The sequence below is a fragment of the Ictidomys tridecemlineatus genome, chromosome 6 (assembly GCF_052094955.1).
Source record: "Ictidomys tridecemlineatus isolate mIctTri1 chromosome 6, mIctTri1.hap1, whole genome shotgun sequence".
NCBI lineage: Eukaryota > Metazoa > Chordata > Mammalia > Rodentia > Sciuridae > Ictidomys > Ictidomys tridecemlineatus.
Window position 1 is genome coordinate 170,591,263 of NC_135482.1, and position 21,208 is coordinate 170,612,470.

At 31.9% G+C, this 21,208-nt stretch overlaps 1 protein-coding gene across 3 annotated transcripts in view; it reads right to left on the minus strand.

Moving 5' to 3' along the window:
• The window catches only part of Nbea (neurobeachin), a 603,852-nt gene that overhangs the window by 514,062 nt on the left and 68,582 nt on the right, over positions 1 to 21,208 (minus strand). For all 3 annotated transcript variants that reach the window (XM_078016116.1, XM_021730370.3, XM_021730357.3), the window contains exons 2-6: positions 13,617 to 13,848; positions 10,411 to 10,511; positions 10,073 to 10,168; positions 5,448 to 5,569; positions 4,423 to 4,549 (exon numbers count right to left, since the gene is read on the minus strand). In XM_078016116.1, the coding sequence (XP_077872242.1) occupies positions 4,423 to 4,549; positions 5,448 to 5,569; positions 10,073 to 10,168; positions 10,411 to 10,511; positions 13,617 to 13,848 (678 nt within the window). The remainder of the gene's footprint in view (positions 1 to 4,422; positions 4,550 to 5,447; positions 5,570 to 10,072; positions 10,169 to 10,410; positions 10,512 to 13,616; positions 13,849 to 21,208) is intronic.

Consider the following 21,208-nt stretch of genomic DNA (forward strand, 5'->3'; position numbering starts at 1 on the left):
TTTCATTTCTATTGTATTTATTTCTATCCCATTTTCCAATTCAATTTAGTCCACTATCATCAATTTTTATTCTCTTCAGCATTATTGTTTTCTCTTTGATCAACAGGGTTGTAGAGACCATTAGTAATGACTTTTATAGCATATGTTGATATATGGTTTCCTCTTTTTTTAACTTTTAATATTTTATATTTCTGCTATTGATTAAATATATATTTTACTGTTTTCTTTAATAGTAAAAGAAAGTTCTAAAGATGACTCATTAAAAAGGTATAAATTTATAGATTAACGGAAATTGTCCATTAACAAGTGACGAGTTAAAAGGATTAGTTGTTAAAAGGATTGGAGTTAAAAGGAGTTAAAAGGATTTGTTGGGTGTTCTAGTCTGGGACAGATAACACATTCAGTTAACACTTGTTTCCTAAAGTTGTCTTACAGAGACTCTAAAAGTGTCCTTGCTATTATAACCTGTTAATTACTAATGAAGCAGCTGGCATTCATAGAGGTTGACTATTTATCCCATATTCACCTAATTAGTAAGTATCTGTCCTGTGGTTTGACTGTAGCCTTACCTAGCTGAAAAATCCATTGTTGGTTTTCTCTTAAATTACTACTGTTACTGGCACTATCTCCTCTCAAATTCTTACTGGTGGTTAAAGACTTAGATTATGCTGACTGGATACATTAAAGCTGAGAAACACCCACAGCCCACAGCTTATTATAAAGAGATAACTACTCACTAAAGGACACCCACATAAATAATAAGACAAATCCATGTCAACAGATGTGCAAAACAAGAACCTCTGAAAACACAAGGAAACAGTGCAGCAAAAGGCCTCTAAAAGTTTATATCCCTCAATAGCTAAACCCACAAATAGTGACTGAAGTAGATTAATTCCTTGACAAAAAATTCAAAAAGTTGATTGTAAAAATAATAAATAAATCAAAAGAAGATCTCAGGAAGTATCTGAGGGAGAAATATAGGATGTGAAAGCCTTTCAGTTAAGAGGCAGATATTCTGAAAAAGAACTAAAACAGAAATATTGGAAATGAAAAGCTCAATAAATGAAATTTAAAATTCAGTGGAAGATCTTACCAACAGATTAGAACAAGTAGAAGATGGAACTCAGAGCTTTAAGACAAGAGAGTCAGCTTTCAAATTCAGGGAATATATTTAAAAAACAAAAAGAAACTATGATAAGAATATAAAAGAAATCTAGGACAATATTTGGAAGCTGAACTTAAGAATCATTAGACTCCTTAAAGGAATAGAAACACAGGCTAATGTCATTAATAAACTAATAAATCTTTTCAGTGAGATGACAGCAAAAATTTTTCCACACCTTGTGAATGAGATGAACCTCCAAATACAAAACCAAGATTTTTATTAACATCATATAAAGTTTTTTGAAAATATCATCCAAAATAATATTATTGAGTAGCAAAGCATTCATGGGATGACAGAAACCAAATAAAAAAGAAAGAAATTCCCCCCACTATGTATGGATCATTGTATGACTCTATTATGGTTTTATGCTTTAAACACAAAGGATAAGGCAGTATTCATGTGAGCAAAAGTTTGACAATCTCACTGTCATATACCCAAGAAGAAACCCTGAACTTACAAGGGGAACTTGTATAGGAATGGGAACTTCTATGCTTCTATCCTTGTTTGGACTTTCAGATGGTTACTCTGACTACAAAGATGCAGTCTAGTAATTAGGTAGGAATATACCTCTAGAAAAATCCAACTGATAATGAATGAATTATATCTTATAAATCTAATTATTATAGTGGCATATTTCTCTTTTTTTCCTCTTTTCATCTTTCAGCTTTACAGTAGTTTCCAAAATGTATTTTGATTTAGTCTCCATTATTCTATAGGACATTACACAAAGATATATTTCATGGGCCAGAACATTAAAAGAAGCACAACCTTCCACTTTCTTAAAGCCATGATTATTCAAATAGAAATTAACAAAACCTTCAATCTTAGGAAAGATTCAAAACTAAACGATAAATATCTCCTAAGAAAAAGGTCTCTCTGCATTATCAAATGAGCCCTAACTTCTATTTTAAAAAGAATAATTTGTGAATCAACAGCATAAACAGGAGTGTGTGTGCACAGGTGCACATGTACGTATGTATACACACATACACACACACACACATCTGAAGTCTGAATCGGTGGTCTAAAATCTGATTCTATAATTAGTCTAAAGGAATAATCAGAAAGGATAAGAAAAGGGAGAATTAGAATGGGAGAGAAGGAAAGATGAAAAATCGAAGGAAAGGTAAAGGAAAGAAAAAAACATAGATGGAAAAGAGGAGGAAGATGGAAAGGAGAACAAGAAAGATTTGTAACTCAGAATAACATTTCTTCAAATATTCTTCAAACACAGTTCTTCTGAACAATAATCAAAGTAATACAAATTTCACAAATAAAATTTGATTTTCAAAAATCTCTGAATAATTATAAAAACACTTTACTATCATTTTAATAGATGCATAAGGAATAAAATGATACTGCATAATTTATATATACATATATATACACACACACATATATATATAAAACTTACTGGTTACTATAAAATTATTGAATATAGCTTGAATAAATTGTAATAATATATGCCAAAACTTTAGGAACAGTCTTGGCAATTAAGTAATTATATTTTCATTAATCCGGTATAAACCACTTTTTCAAAAAGAAAAAAAAAACTCTTTTCTTTCTTTGCATAAAACACTGAAAATTAACTTATTTATTTTTGCATTATACATTATTGTATCAGAAGCAAAAAAGGCTAATAAACTTTACATTTTAAATGGGTATCAGACAGCAACAATCTAAATTATTTGGTCTTTATTACCTAACAAAAAAGCACTAACTATAACAAGGCCCAGGCTCTCTCTTTAACTTTATTATTAGGAGTAACACTCTTTTAACCTTATACTGCTAAATAAACTATTCAGTATAAGTTAGCTGTCCACATAAATGTAACTTACTCCTTTAGAAAGCAAATGAGCTTAATGCTTTTTTAATGCTTTTTGTGTGTGTATTTGTGTGTCTGTTTCTGTGTGTGTGTGTGTGTGTGTGTGCACATGTGAGAGATCAGGAATTTAACCCAGGGGCACTGAAACACTGAGCAATATCTCCAACCCTTTTTTCCTTTTTATTTTGAGACAAGGTCTTGCTCTATTGCTTAGGGCCTTGTTAAATTGCTGAAACTGGCTTTGAACTTGCAATCCTCCTGCCTCTGCCTCCTGAGTCACTGAGATTACAGAAGTAAAATGCTTTCTGTCAGGCATTTGAGGGAATACAAAGATGAATCCAACAAAGATGTGGGTCTCAACAGTCACTAAATAATGTACATATCTATGAATAATAAAAATTTAAACAAAATAATTGTCATAAGAGATGCTGAAGTAAAATACTCTGAAAGAAATTAATTTTATCTGGGAATATTTTTACATGAAATAGAATACAGCAATAGCAATGATGTTGGATTTGAAAACCTATAGATATGGGGAAGGGTGTATATGAATGCAGTTCATGTCAGATATTAAACACAGAATTGAAAAGGTTAAAAAATCAAACAAAATATACAAATTATAAAGCACTAAGTAAAATTTTTAATCTATTGGAAGTTAGTAAAATATAAACAGTTAGTTTGGTCAGTGAAATATGATCAGGAAGATAAATCATATATTAGTATGTAAAAGAGTTTGGAAGGGGAAGAGACAAATCATCTTTCATGAAGAGAGTACCACAGGAAGGATATAAGCAGCCAAGTAAAAAAATTTTTAAAGGAGATAAATTTCAGAGACATAAGTAGGACTTGAAAATTGACATAGTACGATGAACGAAATTGACTCAAATTCCATTATTATGAAGAGGTCTTAATTAGAGGACTTCAAAACATGAATGGCTATGGGACTGGAGATGGGAAATTCAGTATCATATATTCTAAGGTCCAGAATGCAGAAAGACATCCCAGATGGCAATATCTGGCAATAGATGAAAATATAAAAATAGAGCTCTGAAGATAAGAAAGAGCAAGGACTATTATGAAACTGAATAAAAATTTCCAATGAAATATAAGCATCATGTAAGTAGAGATGTTTTCTATTTTGTTCAGTGTCATGTCCCAAGTTCCTATAAAAGTACATGACATATGGTAAATAGTAGTACTTACTGAAAGAATGACATAAAAGATCAGACTCTAACAGGTCAAAGGACTGATCTTGTAGAAAACAGAAGTAAACCATTAAAGTAAAAAGAAAATGCAGACAAGAATAAGAGAAAAACATTAAGAATCACAGGAAAACTCATGAAGGAGAAGACTTCAGAAGTCATCACAGGTTTTAAGAGAATGTGAATGGTGAATTACGTGACTATGAACAGAAATATTTGCCTTTACCTACCTTCCGTGGTTGAAAATCATACTTCACACAGTGCTGAAAACCTTTTCCTTTGGACTTCAATGATGTGACTATTAAACAGTTGCCAACAAAATGAGCAGAATAACCGACTCCTTTGCTAGTACGAAAACTATAAAGAATATGAGAATTATATAATAACATCTGATTAAAAGAAACATATGTAACCATATAAGTGATGCCTATTAAATATTATTATTTTATACTAAAAGTAAACCTTATTCAATATAAAGCAAGAGTTTAAGATTTACCCAAAAAAAAGACTAAAACTAAAACATAAAAGGTTTATAACTAAAAGATAAAGAATTCAAACTGTAAAATAAAAAACTAATTTAAAATACCACAGATACTTACAAAAAAAAAACCAATAATGAACAAATCTACCAAGAAGACTTCATCTACTATTAATACCATCTTCAATTAGCAAACACAAAACATTCATACACAGTTCATGTTTTCAATAACAACTTGCTCTCTAACTCTGCTATATCTGTGAAAATAGCTTACAAATGAAAACAGAGCCAACTTTGAAAATAATGTGGTTGATTAAACAAAAGAGTGTATGTTTATTCAAAATAAGAAAAATGTAACTGACAAAAATTTTAATCATTATTTGTCAATGCATATTTCAATTATGCTCACAGAACAAAAATAAGTGAAAAAGCAAAGTGAATGAAATCTGTGGGTGTTATTTTTTTTTTCTCCTAGATCAAATCAAAGAGGAAGGTACTCCACAAGTAATCTATATTGAAGACGACTAGACAGGGAAGGTCAGCAATCCTTGAGTCTTATGCAGTAATTGGGGAGGAGGGGAAGAGCAAGAAAGGTCAACCTAGAATCAATAGTAAAATGAAGAAAAAAATTATTTGGCTGTTTTAAGATAGATATATATATATAAAATAATCTAGTAGGTAGTCTTGATGCCACATTATACAGTTACCACATTATACAGCTACCACATTATACATTTACTTAAAGACACAAGTCCTAAAATTAAACATATTACTTACCAATAAAGATAAGGTTTATCCTTATCAACATTAATGTTATTTAACGGATCCATACGAAACCAAGTGTTTAGGGTGAAGCCATTCTGATAAGGCCACTTTGCAATAGGAGGCAATGCAATTGCCTATAAGGCAATTAAAAAAAAAAGATAAAAGTGTCAGTTAAAGGAAATGTAAGATCACTAAAGTCAAGTCTGACCTTACAGATTTAAAAAATGATGAAGGGATAAATATTAAAAAGTTTTGAACTATAGAAAATAGAAACATTTTACTTAAATAATCTATATGTACTGTGTTGAATGTTAAAGCATTATGTTTTCAAATACATAAATGATTGAAGTTTCAGATCCAGATTACATATGGAGTTTCAGGCTATATTTCAAAACTCATTCTCTAATTTCAATAATATACAGTTCTTTCTACATATGCCTCAGAACTTCCAATTTTTTATGGTTTAGACTAGATTTCAGTTATATTTCTTTTGTCTAAAAGAGATTTAATCTTTGTAGTCTAAAACAACTGTGCTTGAGAATTATTAATGAAACTAATAATCTGTGTATTAAAGTTACACAAGTGTTAGTGATAGTCCTCAAAATGTTCACAATACTAAAACAAAGGAGGAAAAACCATGAGATTATTCAGAAATTTAACCAATGAAACTTATGACCATAGAAGAATTCAGATCCACTCATAAATAAAAACAGAATAATGGAAGTCTCAGTTTATAACAGCAGTGAAATAAAATTCAGACATTCTAAGGAATAAATGAGGAAGTAATTAATCACCTGACTTAACTTTCAAGAAACCTATAGGTAGATTTATTTATTTTCCTAGAGGATATCAAATTCCTTCATAAGAGATACCCATTATAATTTGATAATTAATGTCTTCCCAACACATTCTTCATATTGCTAATAAGGGTCTTTCTAAAATACAAAAGTGGTTCCCACATTAAAAATCCTATGTATAGAGAATAGTTCAAAATTTCTTCAGGTTATATAAAAGATTCTTCATATACTATGGCTCCAACAAACTATTTCAAGGAAGACTTCAAGATGGCAGAATAGAGGAGGTTGACTTCCTGGCTGCTTCATGGCATGAAACCAAGAAAGAAGAGAGGCAGTTCTCGGAGAGGTGGGTGACCAAAAACGGGCAGCTGGGCTGAGGTGAGAACTTCACTGGAATTTAAAACCAAACATTCAAAGCAGTTCAGGAGGTTGGATCTAATAAAATAAGGAAGAAATCCCCAGTAGCACAGCCGCTGCCCCAGACAGGCTGGAAGTACCAGCCAATTCAGCCCTTCTGCAAGCAAAGTGGAGGGATAAGGGAATTAATGGAACCCACATTTTTTGGAGGTCCCAGGTGAGTCTAGTATGGAATACTTAGATATCAGGGACATAGCCCAACTAAATTGAAATGTAGACTGCACAATAACTTTGTGCAGGAAAGAAGCCACCATCTCTCCAGGTGGTGAAGGGAGGACAAAGGAAGGAACCATTTTGCAGCCCAGCACTGGGGCAGGCAACTGAGGGAGCCAATTCCTGGCAAACTCGAGTCTGGCACAAAACACAGGCTCACTAAACACACACTGTACAATACAGTGTGCTTAAGTGACCAGGAGAAAATCAAATATGGAGGGAGGTTTACCCAGGGAACAACTAGTCAAGGAAACCCACCCAGCTCTACACTCCCCCCAATCCAGCCAGTTGCAGGACCAGCTGGGAGAACCATATCTGGCTGGGAACTTGGAAGGGTAGGGGCAGGAAAGATTGTTTGGAGACTGAACCCAAGACCAGGAAATGTGGGGTCTGCAGATGATGTAGGAGGCTAAGAATTGGGTCACCCACCATACAAGTGGAACCCAGGAGACATGCCTGGAGTACAGTCTTCTAGGGTGGCCCTGCAATTACTGGGCCCTGGAGGTGCACCGATTTTAAATCTCCAGACCAGTTGGCATTCAGTGAAGAGCCTGGAGCCCACCTAAACTAAAGGCTACCTCCAGGAATTCCACCTACCCTGCAGGAATTCCAACTACTGGATTTACCTCTCCCACTCCAGCAATCTGGAAGGTGGAGCATTGTGCTTCAGACAACCCCACTGCTGAGAAGAGAAGCTGAGAATCTTTTGAACTCCAACAGAAAGAACTATTTAACTTTTCAAACCATTTCAATTTGATTGTCTTCTATTACCTCATCTCACATTTCAAAGTATACCTAAATATAATAATTATTCTACCAATTCTTTTACAGCTCGCCTTTTCAGACATGATGTTGCTTCTATCCAAAATTCTTCTCCCTAAAAAATTCCAATATCATGCTAATATGCCACTCCTTTGTGAAGCTTTCCTGGACTTAACCCCAGCCATCATTCTCTTATCATTGTGCTCTCATAATTCTGAGTATACTCTATCACTTACAACTCCTTATTAGAGCAAGTTTTTTTTTAATCTATCCATTAGCATTCAATATGTCTACATTCCCAATGTTATGACTTAAGATATGGATAGGAAAAAATACTTAATAATTGGCTATTAAATAATCTCAAATTAGACAATGTATATATTGTGCTTTGTAAAAACACATGTACACATATGGCACACATGTACACATATGGCACACATGTACACACATACACACAAAAACATACAAGTAATTTCAAATAAAAGTCAAACCCTACAAATGAATAAAATTTCCAAAAAAAAAAAGTCCTTTCAAGTATTAACTCTTAAGCAATTGGCTCAGATAGCTTTATTGTCAAAAATATAACCTTCTTATTTTTTGAAAAACAAACTATTTTATTTATTGTTGTGTTTGCTAATAAAATGAAGCTTATTAGGGCCAGAGTTGTGGCTCAGTGGTAGAGTACTTGACTAGCATGCGTGAGACACTGGGTTCAATCTCCAGCATCACATAAAAAAATAAAAATAAAATAAATGAAATTTATTATTGTTCGCTAGAAAAACGCTTTATTTTCTTGACAAGTTTTTCACTGATTAACATTCTCTATAAGTTTCTCTAAAACAGTTTCTCTAAAATATTGTTGCATCAAAATACCAAGGTGAATAGGCAAAATACTGAGAACACTGAATAGTAAGATAAATTGATGAAATTGTACAATCATCTAATGAATACATTAATTTCTTCTTAACTCCTAGAAATACACTGACACAGGTTTAGATTTGTGGTTTTGAACCCTTGCCAAGAAAAGCATAACATACCACTTTCACAACAGTACTTTTATATCAACAAAAGTGACTAGTTATAGGACAGTCACCGGAGTATCCAAAAGCTTTCCCTTTTCCCCATTACTCCACATACTCATGCAATCCCTTATCCCCAATAAATCACCTTGGGTCTACCAGGCCTTAAGGTAAAACTAAAATAAAAAAGTAAAAAATGAACATAGGCTACACCTTTGGAGGTATATGATGAAAACTATTAAAACATACTATAAAACAAAATAAATAAAGGAAAATATGCTGTGTTCAGGATCTGCTCGGGAACTGATTCAACAATGTTAAGATAATCATTCTATTCACTCCAAATTGTCTTGTTCACTTAAACAAACAAAATCACAGCAGAATTTTTAACAAAATTCAACAAGTTTATTCAATAATATAGGTAGAAATGCCAACATTGTGAAATAGCTAAAACTATATTAAAGTAAAGAACAAAGTTATATTTATTACTACCTAATTTTAAGAACGGTAACTATACGTCTACAATAATAAAAGATAGTGTGTCATTGGCATACGATGCAAATAAAGGACAAAAGGAACAAACTAGAGAGTTCAGAAATAGATCCACCTAAATATGGTCAACTAATTTTCAACAAAGGTGTCAAGTAATTCAAAGTGAAAAGGATCATATGTTCACCAAATGGTTATGCAACAAATAGATATGCAAGCAAAATTTACTCTCTAATCTTATCTTACAACATATAAATATAATACAAAAGGGACCATAGAACTAAATGTTAAGAGCTAAAACTATTAAATTTCTAGAAGAAAGCATAATAAAAATGTTGTGTACTTCATTTAGACTGATTTCTTAGGATACAAAACCACATTCCATAAAAGAAAGAAAATTTTAACTGGACATCATCAAAACTAAATCTTTTGTAGCTGAACAGAAATGTTAATAAAAAGACAAGCCAAAGATTAGAAGACAATATTTGACAAATACGTTATCTAAAAGATCCTTACACCTCAAATTTATAATGAACTCTTAAGAAAATAAGACAAAAACCAACTTTTTGAATGAACAGATTTGAAAAAAAAGACAAAAGAATGAGCAATAATAAACACACTAAAAACACCTTAACATTATAAGATATGAGAGAAATACAAACACTACAATAAACTACCATTATATAACTACTTAATATCTCAAATTAAAAAGACTAAAAATGTCCACGATACAAAATGAACTGGGACTCTCATACTGCTGATGGAAATACAAAATTTTCCACCTATGGAAAATTATTTCGACAGTTTCTCATGAAGGTAAATGTACATTTACCATAAAATATAGCAATTTCATTCAGGCATTTAACCAAGAGATAAGGAAACATATGCCCATGGGAAGACTGCGATAACATAAAAATACACGTATGTAATGAAAACTTACCGCAGCACTACAACCAGGGAAATTGAAAAAAGTATCAGGACCATGTCTTTGTGGCATCTGATTAAGAACTGACAATAATTTGACTGCATGTCTTGGCTAAGAAAAGAACAAAACAAGAAAAATATCATTGTGCAAATTTAGTAGTAATACCTAAAATACCACTTCAGTCACTAAACTGTTTTCTAACTGGAGAGAAAATTAGCCTTATTTACTAAACTGTTTACAATGAAAATAAGTTCCATTATAAATTCAAATATGCAGCTCTCTAGGGACAAATTGTTGAACATTAAGTATTAATGGGCTGTTATTAAATACTTTTCCCTCTGACCACAGCTTACCCAAATTCCACTTTCTCCTCGAAGCATGCTGAACAAAAGCTTCAACTCCTTGACAGTGATGCTGTAGCTGGCAAGAACCCCCAACATATCAACTAGAAGATCTTCAAAGGAAAATAAAGTTATTCTGAACTCTAGTCGTAGGCTGCCATCTGTCAAGTAATATACTTTTTTGAAATATCAGAATTCATCAACTGTCACATATATATCTAACATAACTAAATGTCCTCATGAATAGCCCTTCTAATTAAGAATTTCCATATACATATTTGCCATATGCAAGAAGAGGCATTAAAAATATACAAAGGTACAAATATTTAACATTGCAAATTGGTTATTAAAGGTTCAAATGAAAAATTGAAGGCCGACCATTTTTTCTTTCAGAATTATCTATTTTTTAATAAAATATGTTCTTGAAATATTCCTTGGGCTATTAGTAAGTTTGAGTGCTTGCTCTATATAGGTATTACTCCAAGTGGTTTATTCTCATTAACATCACAAGCCTATGAGGTAGGTACCAAAAAATATTTCCACTTAAAAATGTGCAAATTATGAAAAAGACAACTTAATCATATTGCCCAATAATAGATAGCTAGCAAGTTGTAGATCAGGATTCAAACTCAGATAATATGGGTGCAGAACCCTCACTCTTATCCACTAATCTATAAATGAAACTCTGATTTAAACAGTGATAATCATATTCCAATGTGAGTATTCATGTTCATATAACAGACACATCAGCTCACAAAATAATGAGAAAAAATTGTCTCTTGACTCTGATTACATTCTTTGTACATTATTATTAGTATTTCAAAGTTTTGTACATTATTATTAGTATTTCAAAGATGTATATAATTAAATACATAAGATTAATAACTAGAATTTGAAATATTATGATATCCATATATTTCCAAATAGGAATCTCATGTTTATTTTCATCCATAATTAACTGATTCTTACTTAACACCACAAGAAGCAATTTCTATAAAAACTGTGATAATGAGTATGTCATTTTTGAGAAAAATCTTTTAATGAAACAAAATGTTTTATCATTTAAATAACAAATATGTATGGAATATAAATCATTCATGTGTCTAAGAAAGAATTCTAGATTAAAATCAAATACTTTAAAAACCCTAGGGTGACATGCCTTAGTTTTAAGCAATTAGCTATAATGGCAGCCATCAGTGAAGATTTCTTAAATCTTAAAGATTTATATACAAATACTTTAAAAAAAAACTTTGCAATACATCTGATGCATGACCCAAAAAGAAACCTATTAAATTTAAATTTAGTTACAAAAATTTTAAATTCCTTATGTACTGTACATGAAACACAATTAAGCAGCTTAGTTTAACTCTATTTTAGTAAGTATTCTTTTCTGGATAACAAGATTTTTTAAAGATACTGAGATTCTATTATCAATTTACTTAAATGTTTAATTGCATTTTAGTGATACATTCACATTACTAAATTAAAAGTAACTCTTTGAACTTAACGTATGACATACTAGATAATACATTCAGAGATGAAAACCTAATATTGTTTGGATGGCTATTCACTGTTTCTTAATATGATGTTTACATTTTAATTTCTCTACTAAAAATTAAGATTTTCTGGTACGCATTCTCTTTTTTTATATCATTCCACTGACAGGCTCTTTTGTAAGAAATTGCTTAAAATAAAAAGTGAAACTAGTGTATACTCAATATTATTATTTAGAAAAAAAGGATAAGAGCTTTATATAATAGAAAATATCAAGACATAAAATTCTGGGATACTATCCTCACTGTCACTTTACATCCCATTCTCATGAATTACACTTCCATGAACTATGAGTCACATGTTGCTGAATTCTTCTCTAAACTATATAAAGTGGAAGCCACTTTGCTTACACATATACATACACTTAAGAGCTTAAGCTCAGATATAAGGATTAAAAGATCACATGATATTCTATAAAACATGTATACATACAAGTTTATAGAAATAAATTCCAGTTAAGTTTAACTCCAGAATTTACAGAAGTACAATATTTTCTTTAAAAGGATATTTAAGAAATCTAAGTCTGAATGTCCTTTTTCATCAAGTTAGCCATCAGTACCAAATATAGAGAATGTTAAATCATGTACAACAGATATATGCCACCTCAAAAGAAATTAGAAATTATTTTAATATGCTAGGAAAATCAATTTTTTTTAAAAAAATTCACATTTAAAGTGCATTAATCTTTAATCAACACTGTTCATTTCAGTGTTTCTTACTTAATGGTTTGTTCTACAAATTTTGAAATTAATTAAAGCATAAGTCAAAACATTAAACTGCATTCTTTTGTGTCTGAAATACTTTTAAGAATCAGATGTGATACTGTGAAAAGTCAGATGGTCATTTTTCAAATTATGAAAACACTTTTATGTCAGAAGATAATTATGTTGAAAATCCATGGTTTACAATAATCAACATTTCAAACTCCAAACTTATTTTCTGGCACTAACTGCTGCTCTGGGACCATCATTCAAAAAATTCCTACTGAAGTGCATCTAACCACTGAGGGTAATTCACTTGCAGGAAGGGAAGGGTTGGTAGTGACAAGCCATAGATTTCAAAGTTATGATTGAAATAATTCTTAACAAGCATAAAAAATAATGTTTTATCATGAAATTTCTGCATATTTTATATTCTATTAAGTAATGTTTAACACAGATGTCCCCCCAAAAAAAATCAAAGTACAATAAACACCTCCAAAAGATACACCATACTTATTTCTAAAACTTTTAGTACCTCCTCTCATCTGTCATACTGCCATATACGCCAAACTAAAAAGCAGAAAACTGAGATAATTTGGTAAAGCATTCATTCATTATACAGAAAAGAAATATGCATTTTGATATTTTAATCATGTAAAGTTTTAATTATATACTACATAGAAAATACTGTTTATTTTCCTGATTGATTCCACAGAACTTACTTCACTGTACAGAGATTTTCTAAAACTTAGAAAAGTAAATTACTATTTAGGTTTGTCGTTTTTCACTCTTCAGGTTTTCAATTAATATAAAAGTATATAAATTTTCCATACATTTTTGTTTATCTTTTTAAAATCAAGATAATTTTAACAAATCAACTTATTTTACCTACAAAATATAATGATAAGTACATGAGCTTTATAAAATATTTTAATTGTACTTTCCTGTTGAATAGTCCCATACCTGCTATCATGTCATCTACAGCACTCATTTTCAGCAATACTTGTTCAATTAGCCCAACTTCTGTGCTAGTCTGTAAATTTCGAACACTTTTGCGTAGAATGGCCGTAAACATGCTCCATATTTCTGCTTGACATGTTACATCACAGTGCTCCAAAAGCTCTGTCATGCAAGTTATACTCTCAGCATCCTGGATAATAAAGTTCATTTCCAAATCAAATTCACCACCAACAAGCTGAAAGTAAACAGAAAGAAACACTAACTAGTTAACATAGGAGGTAATTCATAACAATTAAGTAAAACAACATCCAAAATTCAACTAGCATAAAAACAGCTTCTCTAAAAATTTCAAATCTTCTGGTGTATAATTTTGATTCAAAGTTTAAGAACTGTAGATGTGAGAACTAAACCTACGAAACAGAAATCTGATTTTCACAAAGATGGAAAAAACAGTGATTTCAAAATCAGAATAATAAAGCAAACTTCAGCCTGTGATGACTGAGTAGGATTCAGGACAAATTCCTAAAAGAAAGGTGTGGCCTTTAAACGTGATAATCAATAGAAAACACAGAACTCACTGAGGAAAAATTTTAAGATGCAGTTTATTTTTTTATTTTTTTAAAGAGAGAGAGAGAGAGAGAGAATTTTTTTTAATATTTATTTTTTTAGTTTTCGGCGGATACAACATCTTTGTTTGTATGTGGTGCTGAGGATTGAACCCGGGCTGTACGCATGCCAGGCAAGCATGCTACCTCTTGAGCCACATCCCCAGCCCGCCAAGTTTATTTTTTTAAAAGATTAGGCTTCAAAAGATGTCACAGGAAAAGAAAAAGCTGGGTCTAATCACCATATATAGATGAAGAAATATGAAACTGATACTAGCATAAATAACAATAAATTAAAATGATGAAATAAATATTAAAAAATGAATTGAGCACAGAAATATGCAAGGTCTTATAATAGATGTCTTTTAAAAGCCAAAATGTGAAATGAGATAAAGAAAGTTAATTTAACAGAAACATATCTTATTTGTAGCATTATGACAAATGAGTTGAGAGCTATTTCTGTCCCTAACAAATGCTACTTTATGTAGTGATAGACAAATACACAGAGTAAAATAATATAGTGATACTCTTTTACTATGTTGATCAAATTATACATGGGTTATTATATTCATTTATAGGTATCATTCTTAAAGAACATTGACAAACTGGATATCCTCCTTTTAATCTAAAGAATGAAAAATTAGTAATAAAACAATAACCTTTTATGAAAACCTAAAATATTTGAATATAATAATTCACTTTTTCATTCAACAAGTGGTTTATTTGTTAACATCTAGAACTTACTGTTTTCAGAGCAATGATATATCAGTGAACAAGAAAAATTCTAAGAACAGTATTAAATTTCACAAAGATGTATATGTATGTATGTACACTCTAAATTATTCCACAAAAATGGACATACAAGTTATAAAAAGCATAAAACAGGACATAAAATATAAGTAACTGAGAAAGAAGAAGCAAAGAAAAACCAAGATTAGAAACAGGTAGGAATTAAAATTAGGATCAAGAATTTAAATTAATTTCTATCAGTGAGGTATATACATATATGTAGATAGTAAGATATACACAGAAAAAAATAACAACAATACCACTATCTCACCTAATATGGCATTTAGCACTATTATAAGTGCTAAGTATCTATTAAAAACTATAAATTCTCTTCATCTTACAGATAAGGAATCATAGACAGAGTTACAATACCTTGAAAAGGATCAGAAAACAGGTAGTGGACCCAGGAACCAAATTCAAGAAATTTGTCTTCACATAAGTCCATGCAGACAATAAAAATTTCATTTAACAATATATTAAAAATCTTAAAAGTTAAACATTTGTCTCAAATTTTGAAATATTATACTCCATATATATTTTTCTCTGTTACAAATCCAAATTCATCTTTATAAACAACTATTCCATCTGCTAAATATTGACTTTGAACTGACCTAGATACCTTCTCTAATAAAAAGCTATTTTCACTTCTATATCTGAAACAAATTCAACTACAACTATTTTTGGCTTATGGATGAAAATAGCTACACAGTGATTAAGAGATTGGCTCAGAACTCAGACTTACTGGATTCAGATTCCGACTAAAACAGTCACTAGCTAGGAGACCTTAATGAATGAACTATTTCTATAAGCTTCTGTTACTCTATCTACAAAATAGGAATGAAAGTTTCTAACAGGACAGTTGTGAGGGTTAAATGTGATAATTGGGTTATAGTACTGAAGCACAATGGCAGACATATAGTTAGCATTCAATTATGATTTGCTACTGTCTTTAACAGCCCCATCTTCCAGGTAAAAAAATGTAGTCATCTAATCTGATACCTCTGAAGTACCAGGAAACTAGGCCAGCTTAAGTCTTGTTTCCTGCAAACACACATCTACTGTGAATCATGTTTCTCTTTCAGATACTACTTGGGTCTAAACCAACTCAAATATCACTTTCCTCATGCCTGAAAACAAAAGAATTCCTATTTATTTATTATTATACAACAAAATGACTTGAGTTAACACTATCATGAATCTTTATAAACCACTTATTAGGTACTAAAAGAAGTTCTCAAAAAACAAATCACATGAAGTAATAAAAAGGGTTGAAAATCAATAATGTAGTACACTTAAGTAGAACTAAAGAACTAAAGTGAATAGATAATGACGGTTATATATATGAGACTCTGAAAAAAAATGTGTAAAACTGTAAACACACTAAAAGAGGAGATCATTTAAGTATTTTTTAGACTGATCTCTTAAACCAGTTTTAACCTTGTTAGCAGAAAGTGGTATAAGAAAGTGTCATTATAAAATATAATAGCAGAGATTGTCTCAATAGAAAGAAAAAAATCTGCTTTAGAAGGAATTTAATAATTAATTTTGAAATTCTAACAATCACGTTCTGAAGAAGACTACATTGCCATCTTTCATAGTCAAAAACAATGCCCCTTTTCTATACGTCTTTTAATTACAAAAGAGTGTGGCTATGGTTCTCTGATTTCATGGTGAAAAATAGCAGAGATATTTATTGTAGATGTAGAACAGACCTGTTTTCTCTAAAGAGGGTTAGTCTTTCTAGCTTTTATTACAATATTTCACACATTAGTATTAGAGACTAACTGTTGTATGACTATCTTTAAATATTAGACAAATAGTCTCCATTTTAATGATTAGTTTTATAGTTTTATTAGCAATTAAAGCATGTAAGAAAAAGTAGAAACAGTTGACTTATTATTTAAACAATTCTCCATTTGAAAGACCTGTTAAGAAAAGGCATAATTGTCCTAATAGGAGAAAAGTGAAAATAAGTCAAGTTAAACAACATGAATGAGGTAAATGGCAGATTGAGGATTCCAATTTAGATTAGAAAAGACACTTTGTAATGAAGTCAGATGGGTAGACTTAAGGAAGCAAAAGAGATGACATGCTTATAGTAGCAATATGAAGGGCAAAATGAGGAAAGAATGATTTCAGTGGATAAGAAATGAAACATCTGTAGGAAGAAAAACTAATTTGTTCACAGTAGTTTCAGTAAGAAAGTAGATTTTGAATACTGCATTACAGGAGAATTCTCTCTCTCAAACACATACACAAAAACTAAAAAAGAAATGCAAAACAGCCTGAAAGTTAAAGAATGTAAGACAGTAAAGTCAAAAAAGCTAAATATCAATAACAACTCTTCTTAGAAAAGATATGCCAAATCTCTATACCATAACATAAAAGAAAACCCAGAAATCAATTGAGATTTCCATGAATTTTATGTGTCATCATGACACTCTACTGGCAGAGATAAGGGTTTCCTTTTCCTCCAAGACTTGTGCTGAAAATTCTAAAAGGCATTACCACTGCAAGAGAAGCAGTCCACAATGACTCAACAGTCAGTCTTAAGTGAATTTATACAAAATAAATATAGATTAACTTTAACTTTTATTTACATGAAAGAAATAAAGTTTATTGAATTAAAACTTTGGAATATAATGTGACTGGGAAATACACTGACAGAAAACACTAATTAATAACAAAGTATTAATTATTTATTTATTTACTTCAATAAAGTTTAAACTTAATAAATTGCTCATCACGCTCCAATTAACTCCCTAGTTTCTGCTTCCTCTACTTCCCCTTTTTTAATTACTGATAAAAGGTTTCTATAATGTCATTTTTCACTTCATGTAAAATTCTTTATATGCATTACTAGGAAGAGAATGTGTGCACAGCATATTATTCTCTCTGAACCCTTGGATTTTTTAACTTCCAAATATCAGTTTACAAACCACTTCACCCAAAAGACCTTCCCAGAAAGAGGATCTTTTTCTAAACTCCCATGATAATCCATCTACATCACAGCAATCACTACATAATCTTATAGACTAAATATTTGTGCCCCTCAAAATTCATTTGTTGAAGCTCTACCAAAAATGTGATATATCAGGAGACTCGGTCTTTGGGAGGTATGATGGAATTAATTTGCTTAGAAGAGGAGGTACAAAAATCAGAACTTTCTCTCTGTGTTGTGTGAGAACACAGTGCAAAGGCAGCTATCTATAAGCCAGGATGAGGGGCTATTTCATAGAATCAAATCTTATAGCACCTAGACTGCAGGACTTCTAAGCCTCCAGAACTATGAGAAATAAATGTCTGTGATTTAAGCCACTCAATCTCTGGTATCTTGTTTTACCAGACTAAGTAAAAACACAAGACAACAGTTGTTCACAGATTTCTTCCTATCACACCCACATTACAACAAGCTTCTACAGAACAAGGATTATTTCTTTCTTACTATCCATTTATATATATTACTAGTACATTGCCAAGTATATATAAGTTATATATTCAATATTTAACTTACAAGGAGAGGATAGCAGTATTAGAGGATAGGAAGACAGGAGGGAGAAATGCAGGCTTGAAAGCAGGTTCCCTTCCATGTCTAGTCCTCAAGTCATTAGCCAGGCTTTACACTGTATTCTTGTTTGTTTGTTTGTTTGTTTTTGATCAACAGTTAATTACTACAATTGCCATATAAATTTTCTAATTCTTCAGAGATTAATGAAAAGTCAGAAATGTTTTCTCCACCATGGTTATACTTCTCAGTTGCCTTACTATTTCTTCTATTACTATTTGGAAAATGTGTTAAGGTTTCATGTAAAGTAATGAGGAAAAAATTCAGGAGATTCATACTCTTGCCTTCGTAGGGCACACTTTTTCTATTTAAGTGAGCTAAGCATAATTTGTAGTTGTTAAACCAGGCTTAAGCATACTTCTACTTTCAGATTCTTACTATTTCCATGTGAAATCAGTTCATAACATATTCCTTCGAAAAAGAAAGCTAGGAGTGACATCGCCAAAAGAATGGCAGAGTGGGCTACTCTAGGGCTAGACAGATTCCCCAAAGCAACTAATAAGTTGGCCAAAAGTGTCAGGATCAACTGTAACAAATTCTGGAATCTAATAAAAATGTACAACAACCAGAGAAATACTTGATGTATGTTAATCAAATAGTTGATTAACATAGGAGTTAATGCTTTGTGTGAAATTTTAAATTACCTATCTACCCATCCCATATATCTCAGATTGGAAACAGCCGAAAGGATGGCAACCTGTACTCCAAACAAGGATTGTTAAGTTCCAGAGGTGGCAATGCCAACCTTATTATCAAAGATTTGTGTCTGTGTCTTCACCAGTCTGGCAGCTGTCTCAAAGAGAGATGCAAAGAATTCCCTTTGTTTGACCCAACTGGGAGCATTCCCAGGGATGGGCCACTTGCTGAAAGCATTTGAAGGCAAAAGTATTAGCTGCAGCCACCTGGGGCAACAGAGAGAGCTTCAAACAAAGACATAATCAAAGTGACTAAAGAGACTAATCCACAAAGCTAAGACTATCTTATATTTGATAAAGGAGCTAAAAGCATGCAATGGAGGAAGAATAACATCTTCAACAAATGGTGCTGGGAAAACTGGAAATCCATATGCAACAAAATGAAACTGAATCCACTCCTCTCGCCATGCACAAAAGTGAACTCAAAGTGGATCAAGGAGCTAGATAACAAATCAGAGACTATGCGTCTGATAGAAGAAAAAGTTGGCTCCAATCTACATATAATTGTGGGGTCAGGCTCCAAATTCCTTAATAGGAAACCCATAGCACAAGAGTTAATAACAAGAATCAACAAATGGGACTTTCTTAAATTGAAAGGTTTTTTCTCAGCAAGAGAAACAATAAGAGAGGTAAATAGGGAGCCTACATTATGGGAACAAATATTTACTCCTCACACTTCAGATAGAGCCCTAATATCCAGAGTATACAAAGAACTCAAAAAATTAGACAATAAGATAACAAATCACCCAATCAACAAATGGGCCAAGGACCTGAACAAACACTTCACAGAGGAGGACATACAATCAATCAACAAGTACATGAAAAAATGCTCACCATCTCTAGCAGTCAGGGAAATGCAAATCAAAACCACCCTAAGATACCATCTCACTCCAGTAAGATTGGCAGCCATTATGAAGTCAAACAACAAGTGCTGGCGAGGATATGGGGAAAAGGGTACTCTTGTACATTGCTGGTGGGACTGCAAACTGGTGCGGCCAATTTGGAAAGCAGTATGGAGATTCCTGGGAAAGCTGGGAATGGAACCACCATTTGACCCAGCTATTGCCCTTCTCAGACTATTCCCTGAAGACCTTAAAAGAGCGTACTACAGGGATACTGCCACATCAATGATCATAGCAGCACAATTCACAATTGCTAGACTGTGGAACAAACCCAGATGCCCTTCAATAGATGAATGGATAAAAAAAAATGTGGCATTTATACACCATGGAGTACTATGCAGCACTAAAAAATGACAAAATCATGGAATTTACAGGGAAATGGATGGCACTAGAGCAGATTATGATTAGTGAAGCTAGCCAATCCCTAAAAAACAAATACCAAATGTCTTCTTGATATAATGAGAGCAACTAAGAACAGCAGGGAGGAAGAGCAGGAAGAAAAGATTAACATTAAACAGAGACATGAGGTGGGAGGGAAAGGGAGAGAAAAGGGAAATTGTATGGAAATGGAGGGAGACCCTCATTGTTATACAAAATTACATATAAGAGGTTGTGAGGGGAATGAGATAATAAACGAGGGAAATGAATTACAGTAGATGGGGTAGAGAGAGAATATGGGAGGGGAGGGGAGGGGGGATAGTAGAGGATAGGAAAGGTAAAAAAAAAAAAAACAGAGTGCTTGCCTAGCATATGTGAGGCACCGAGTTGGATCCTCAGCACCACATAAAAAATAAATAAAGATATTATGTCCATCTATAACTAATAAAAATATTTTAAAAATAAATATAAAAAAGAAAATTTAAAAAAAAAAGATTAAATTATTTAATAGCATTCATAGTCTTCCAAGTTCCAACCTCACTCATCTTCCTAAATTCACCAATTTTATCTATGTCACTGTTATAGTCTAGATATTAGGTGTACCCCAAAATCTCACGTGTGAGACAATTAGAGAACATACACAAGTGAAAGGATTGAACTA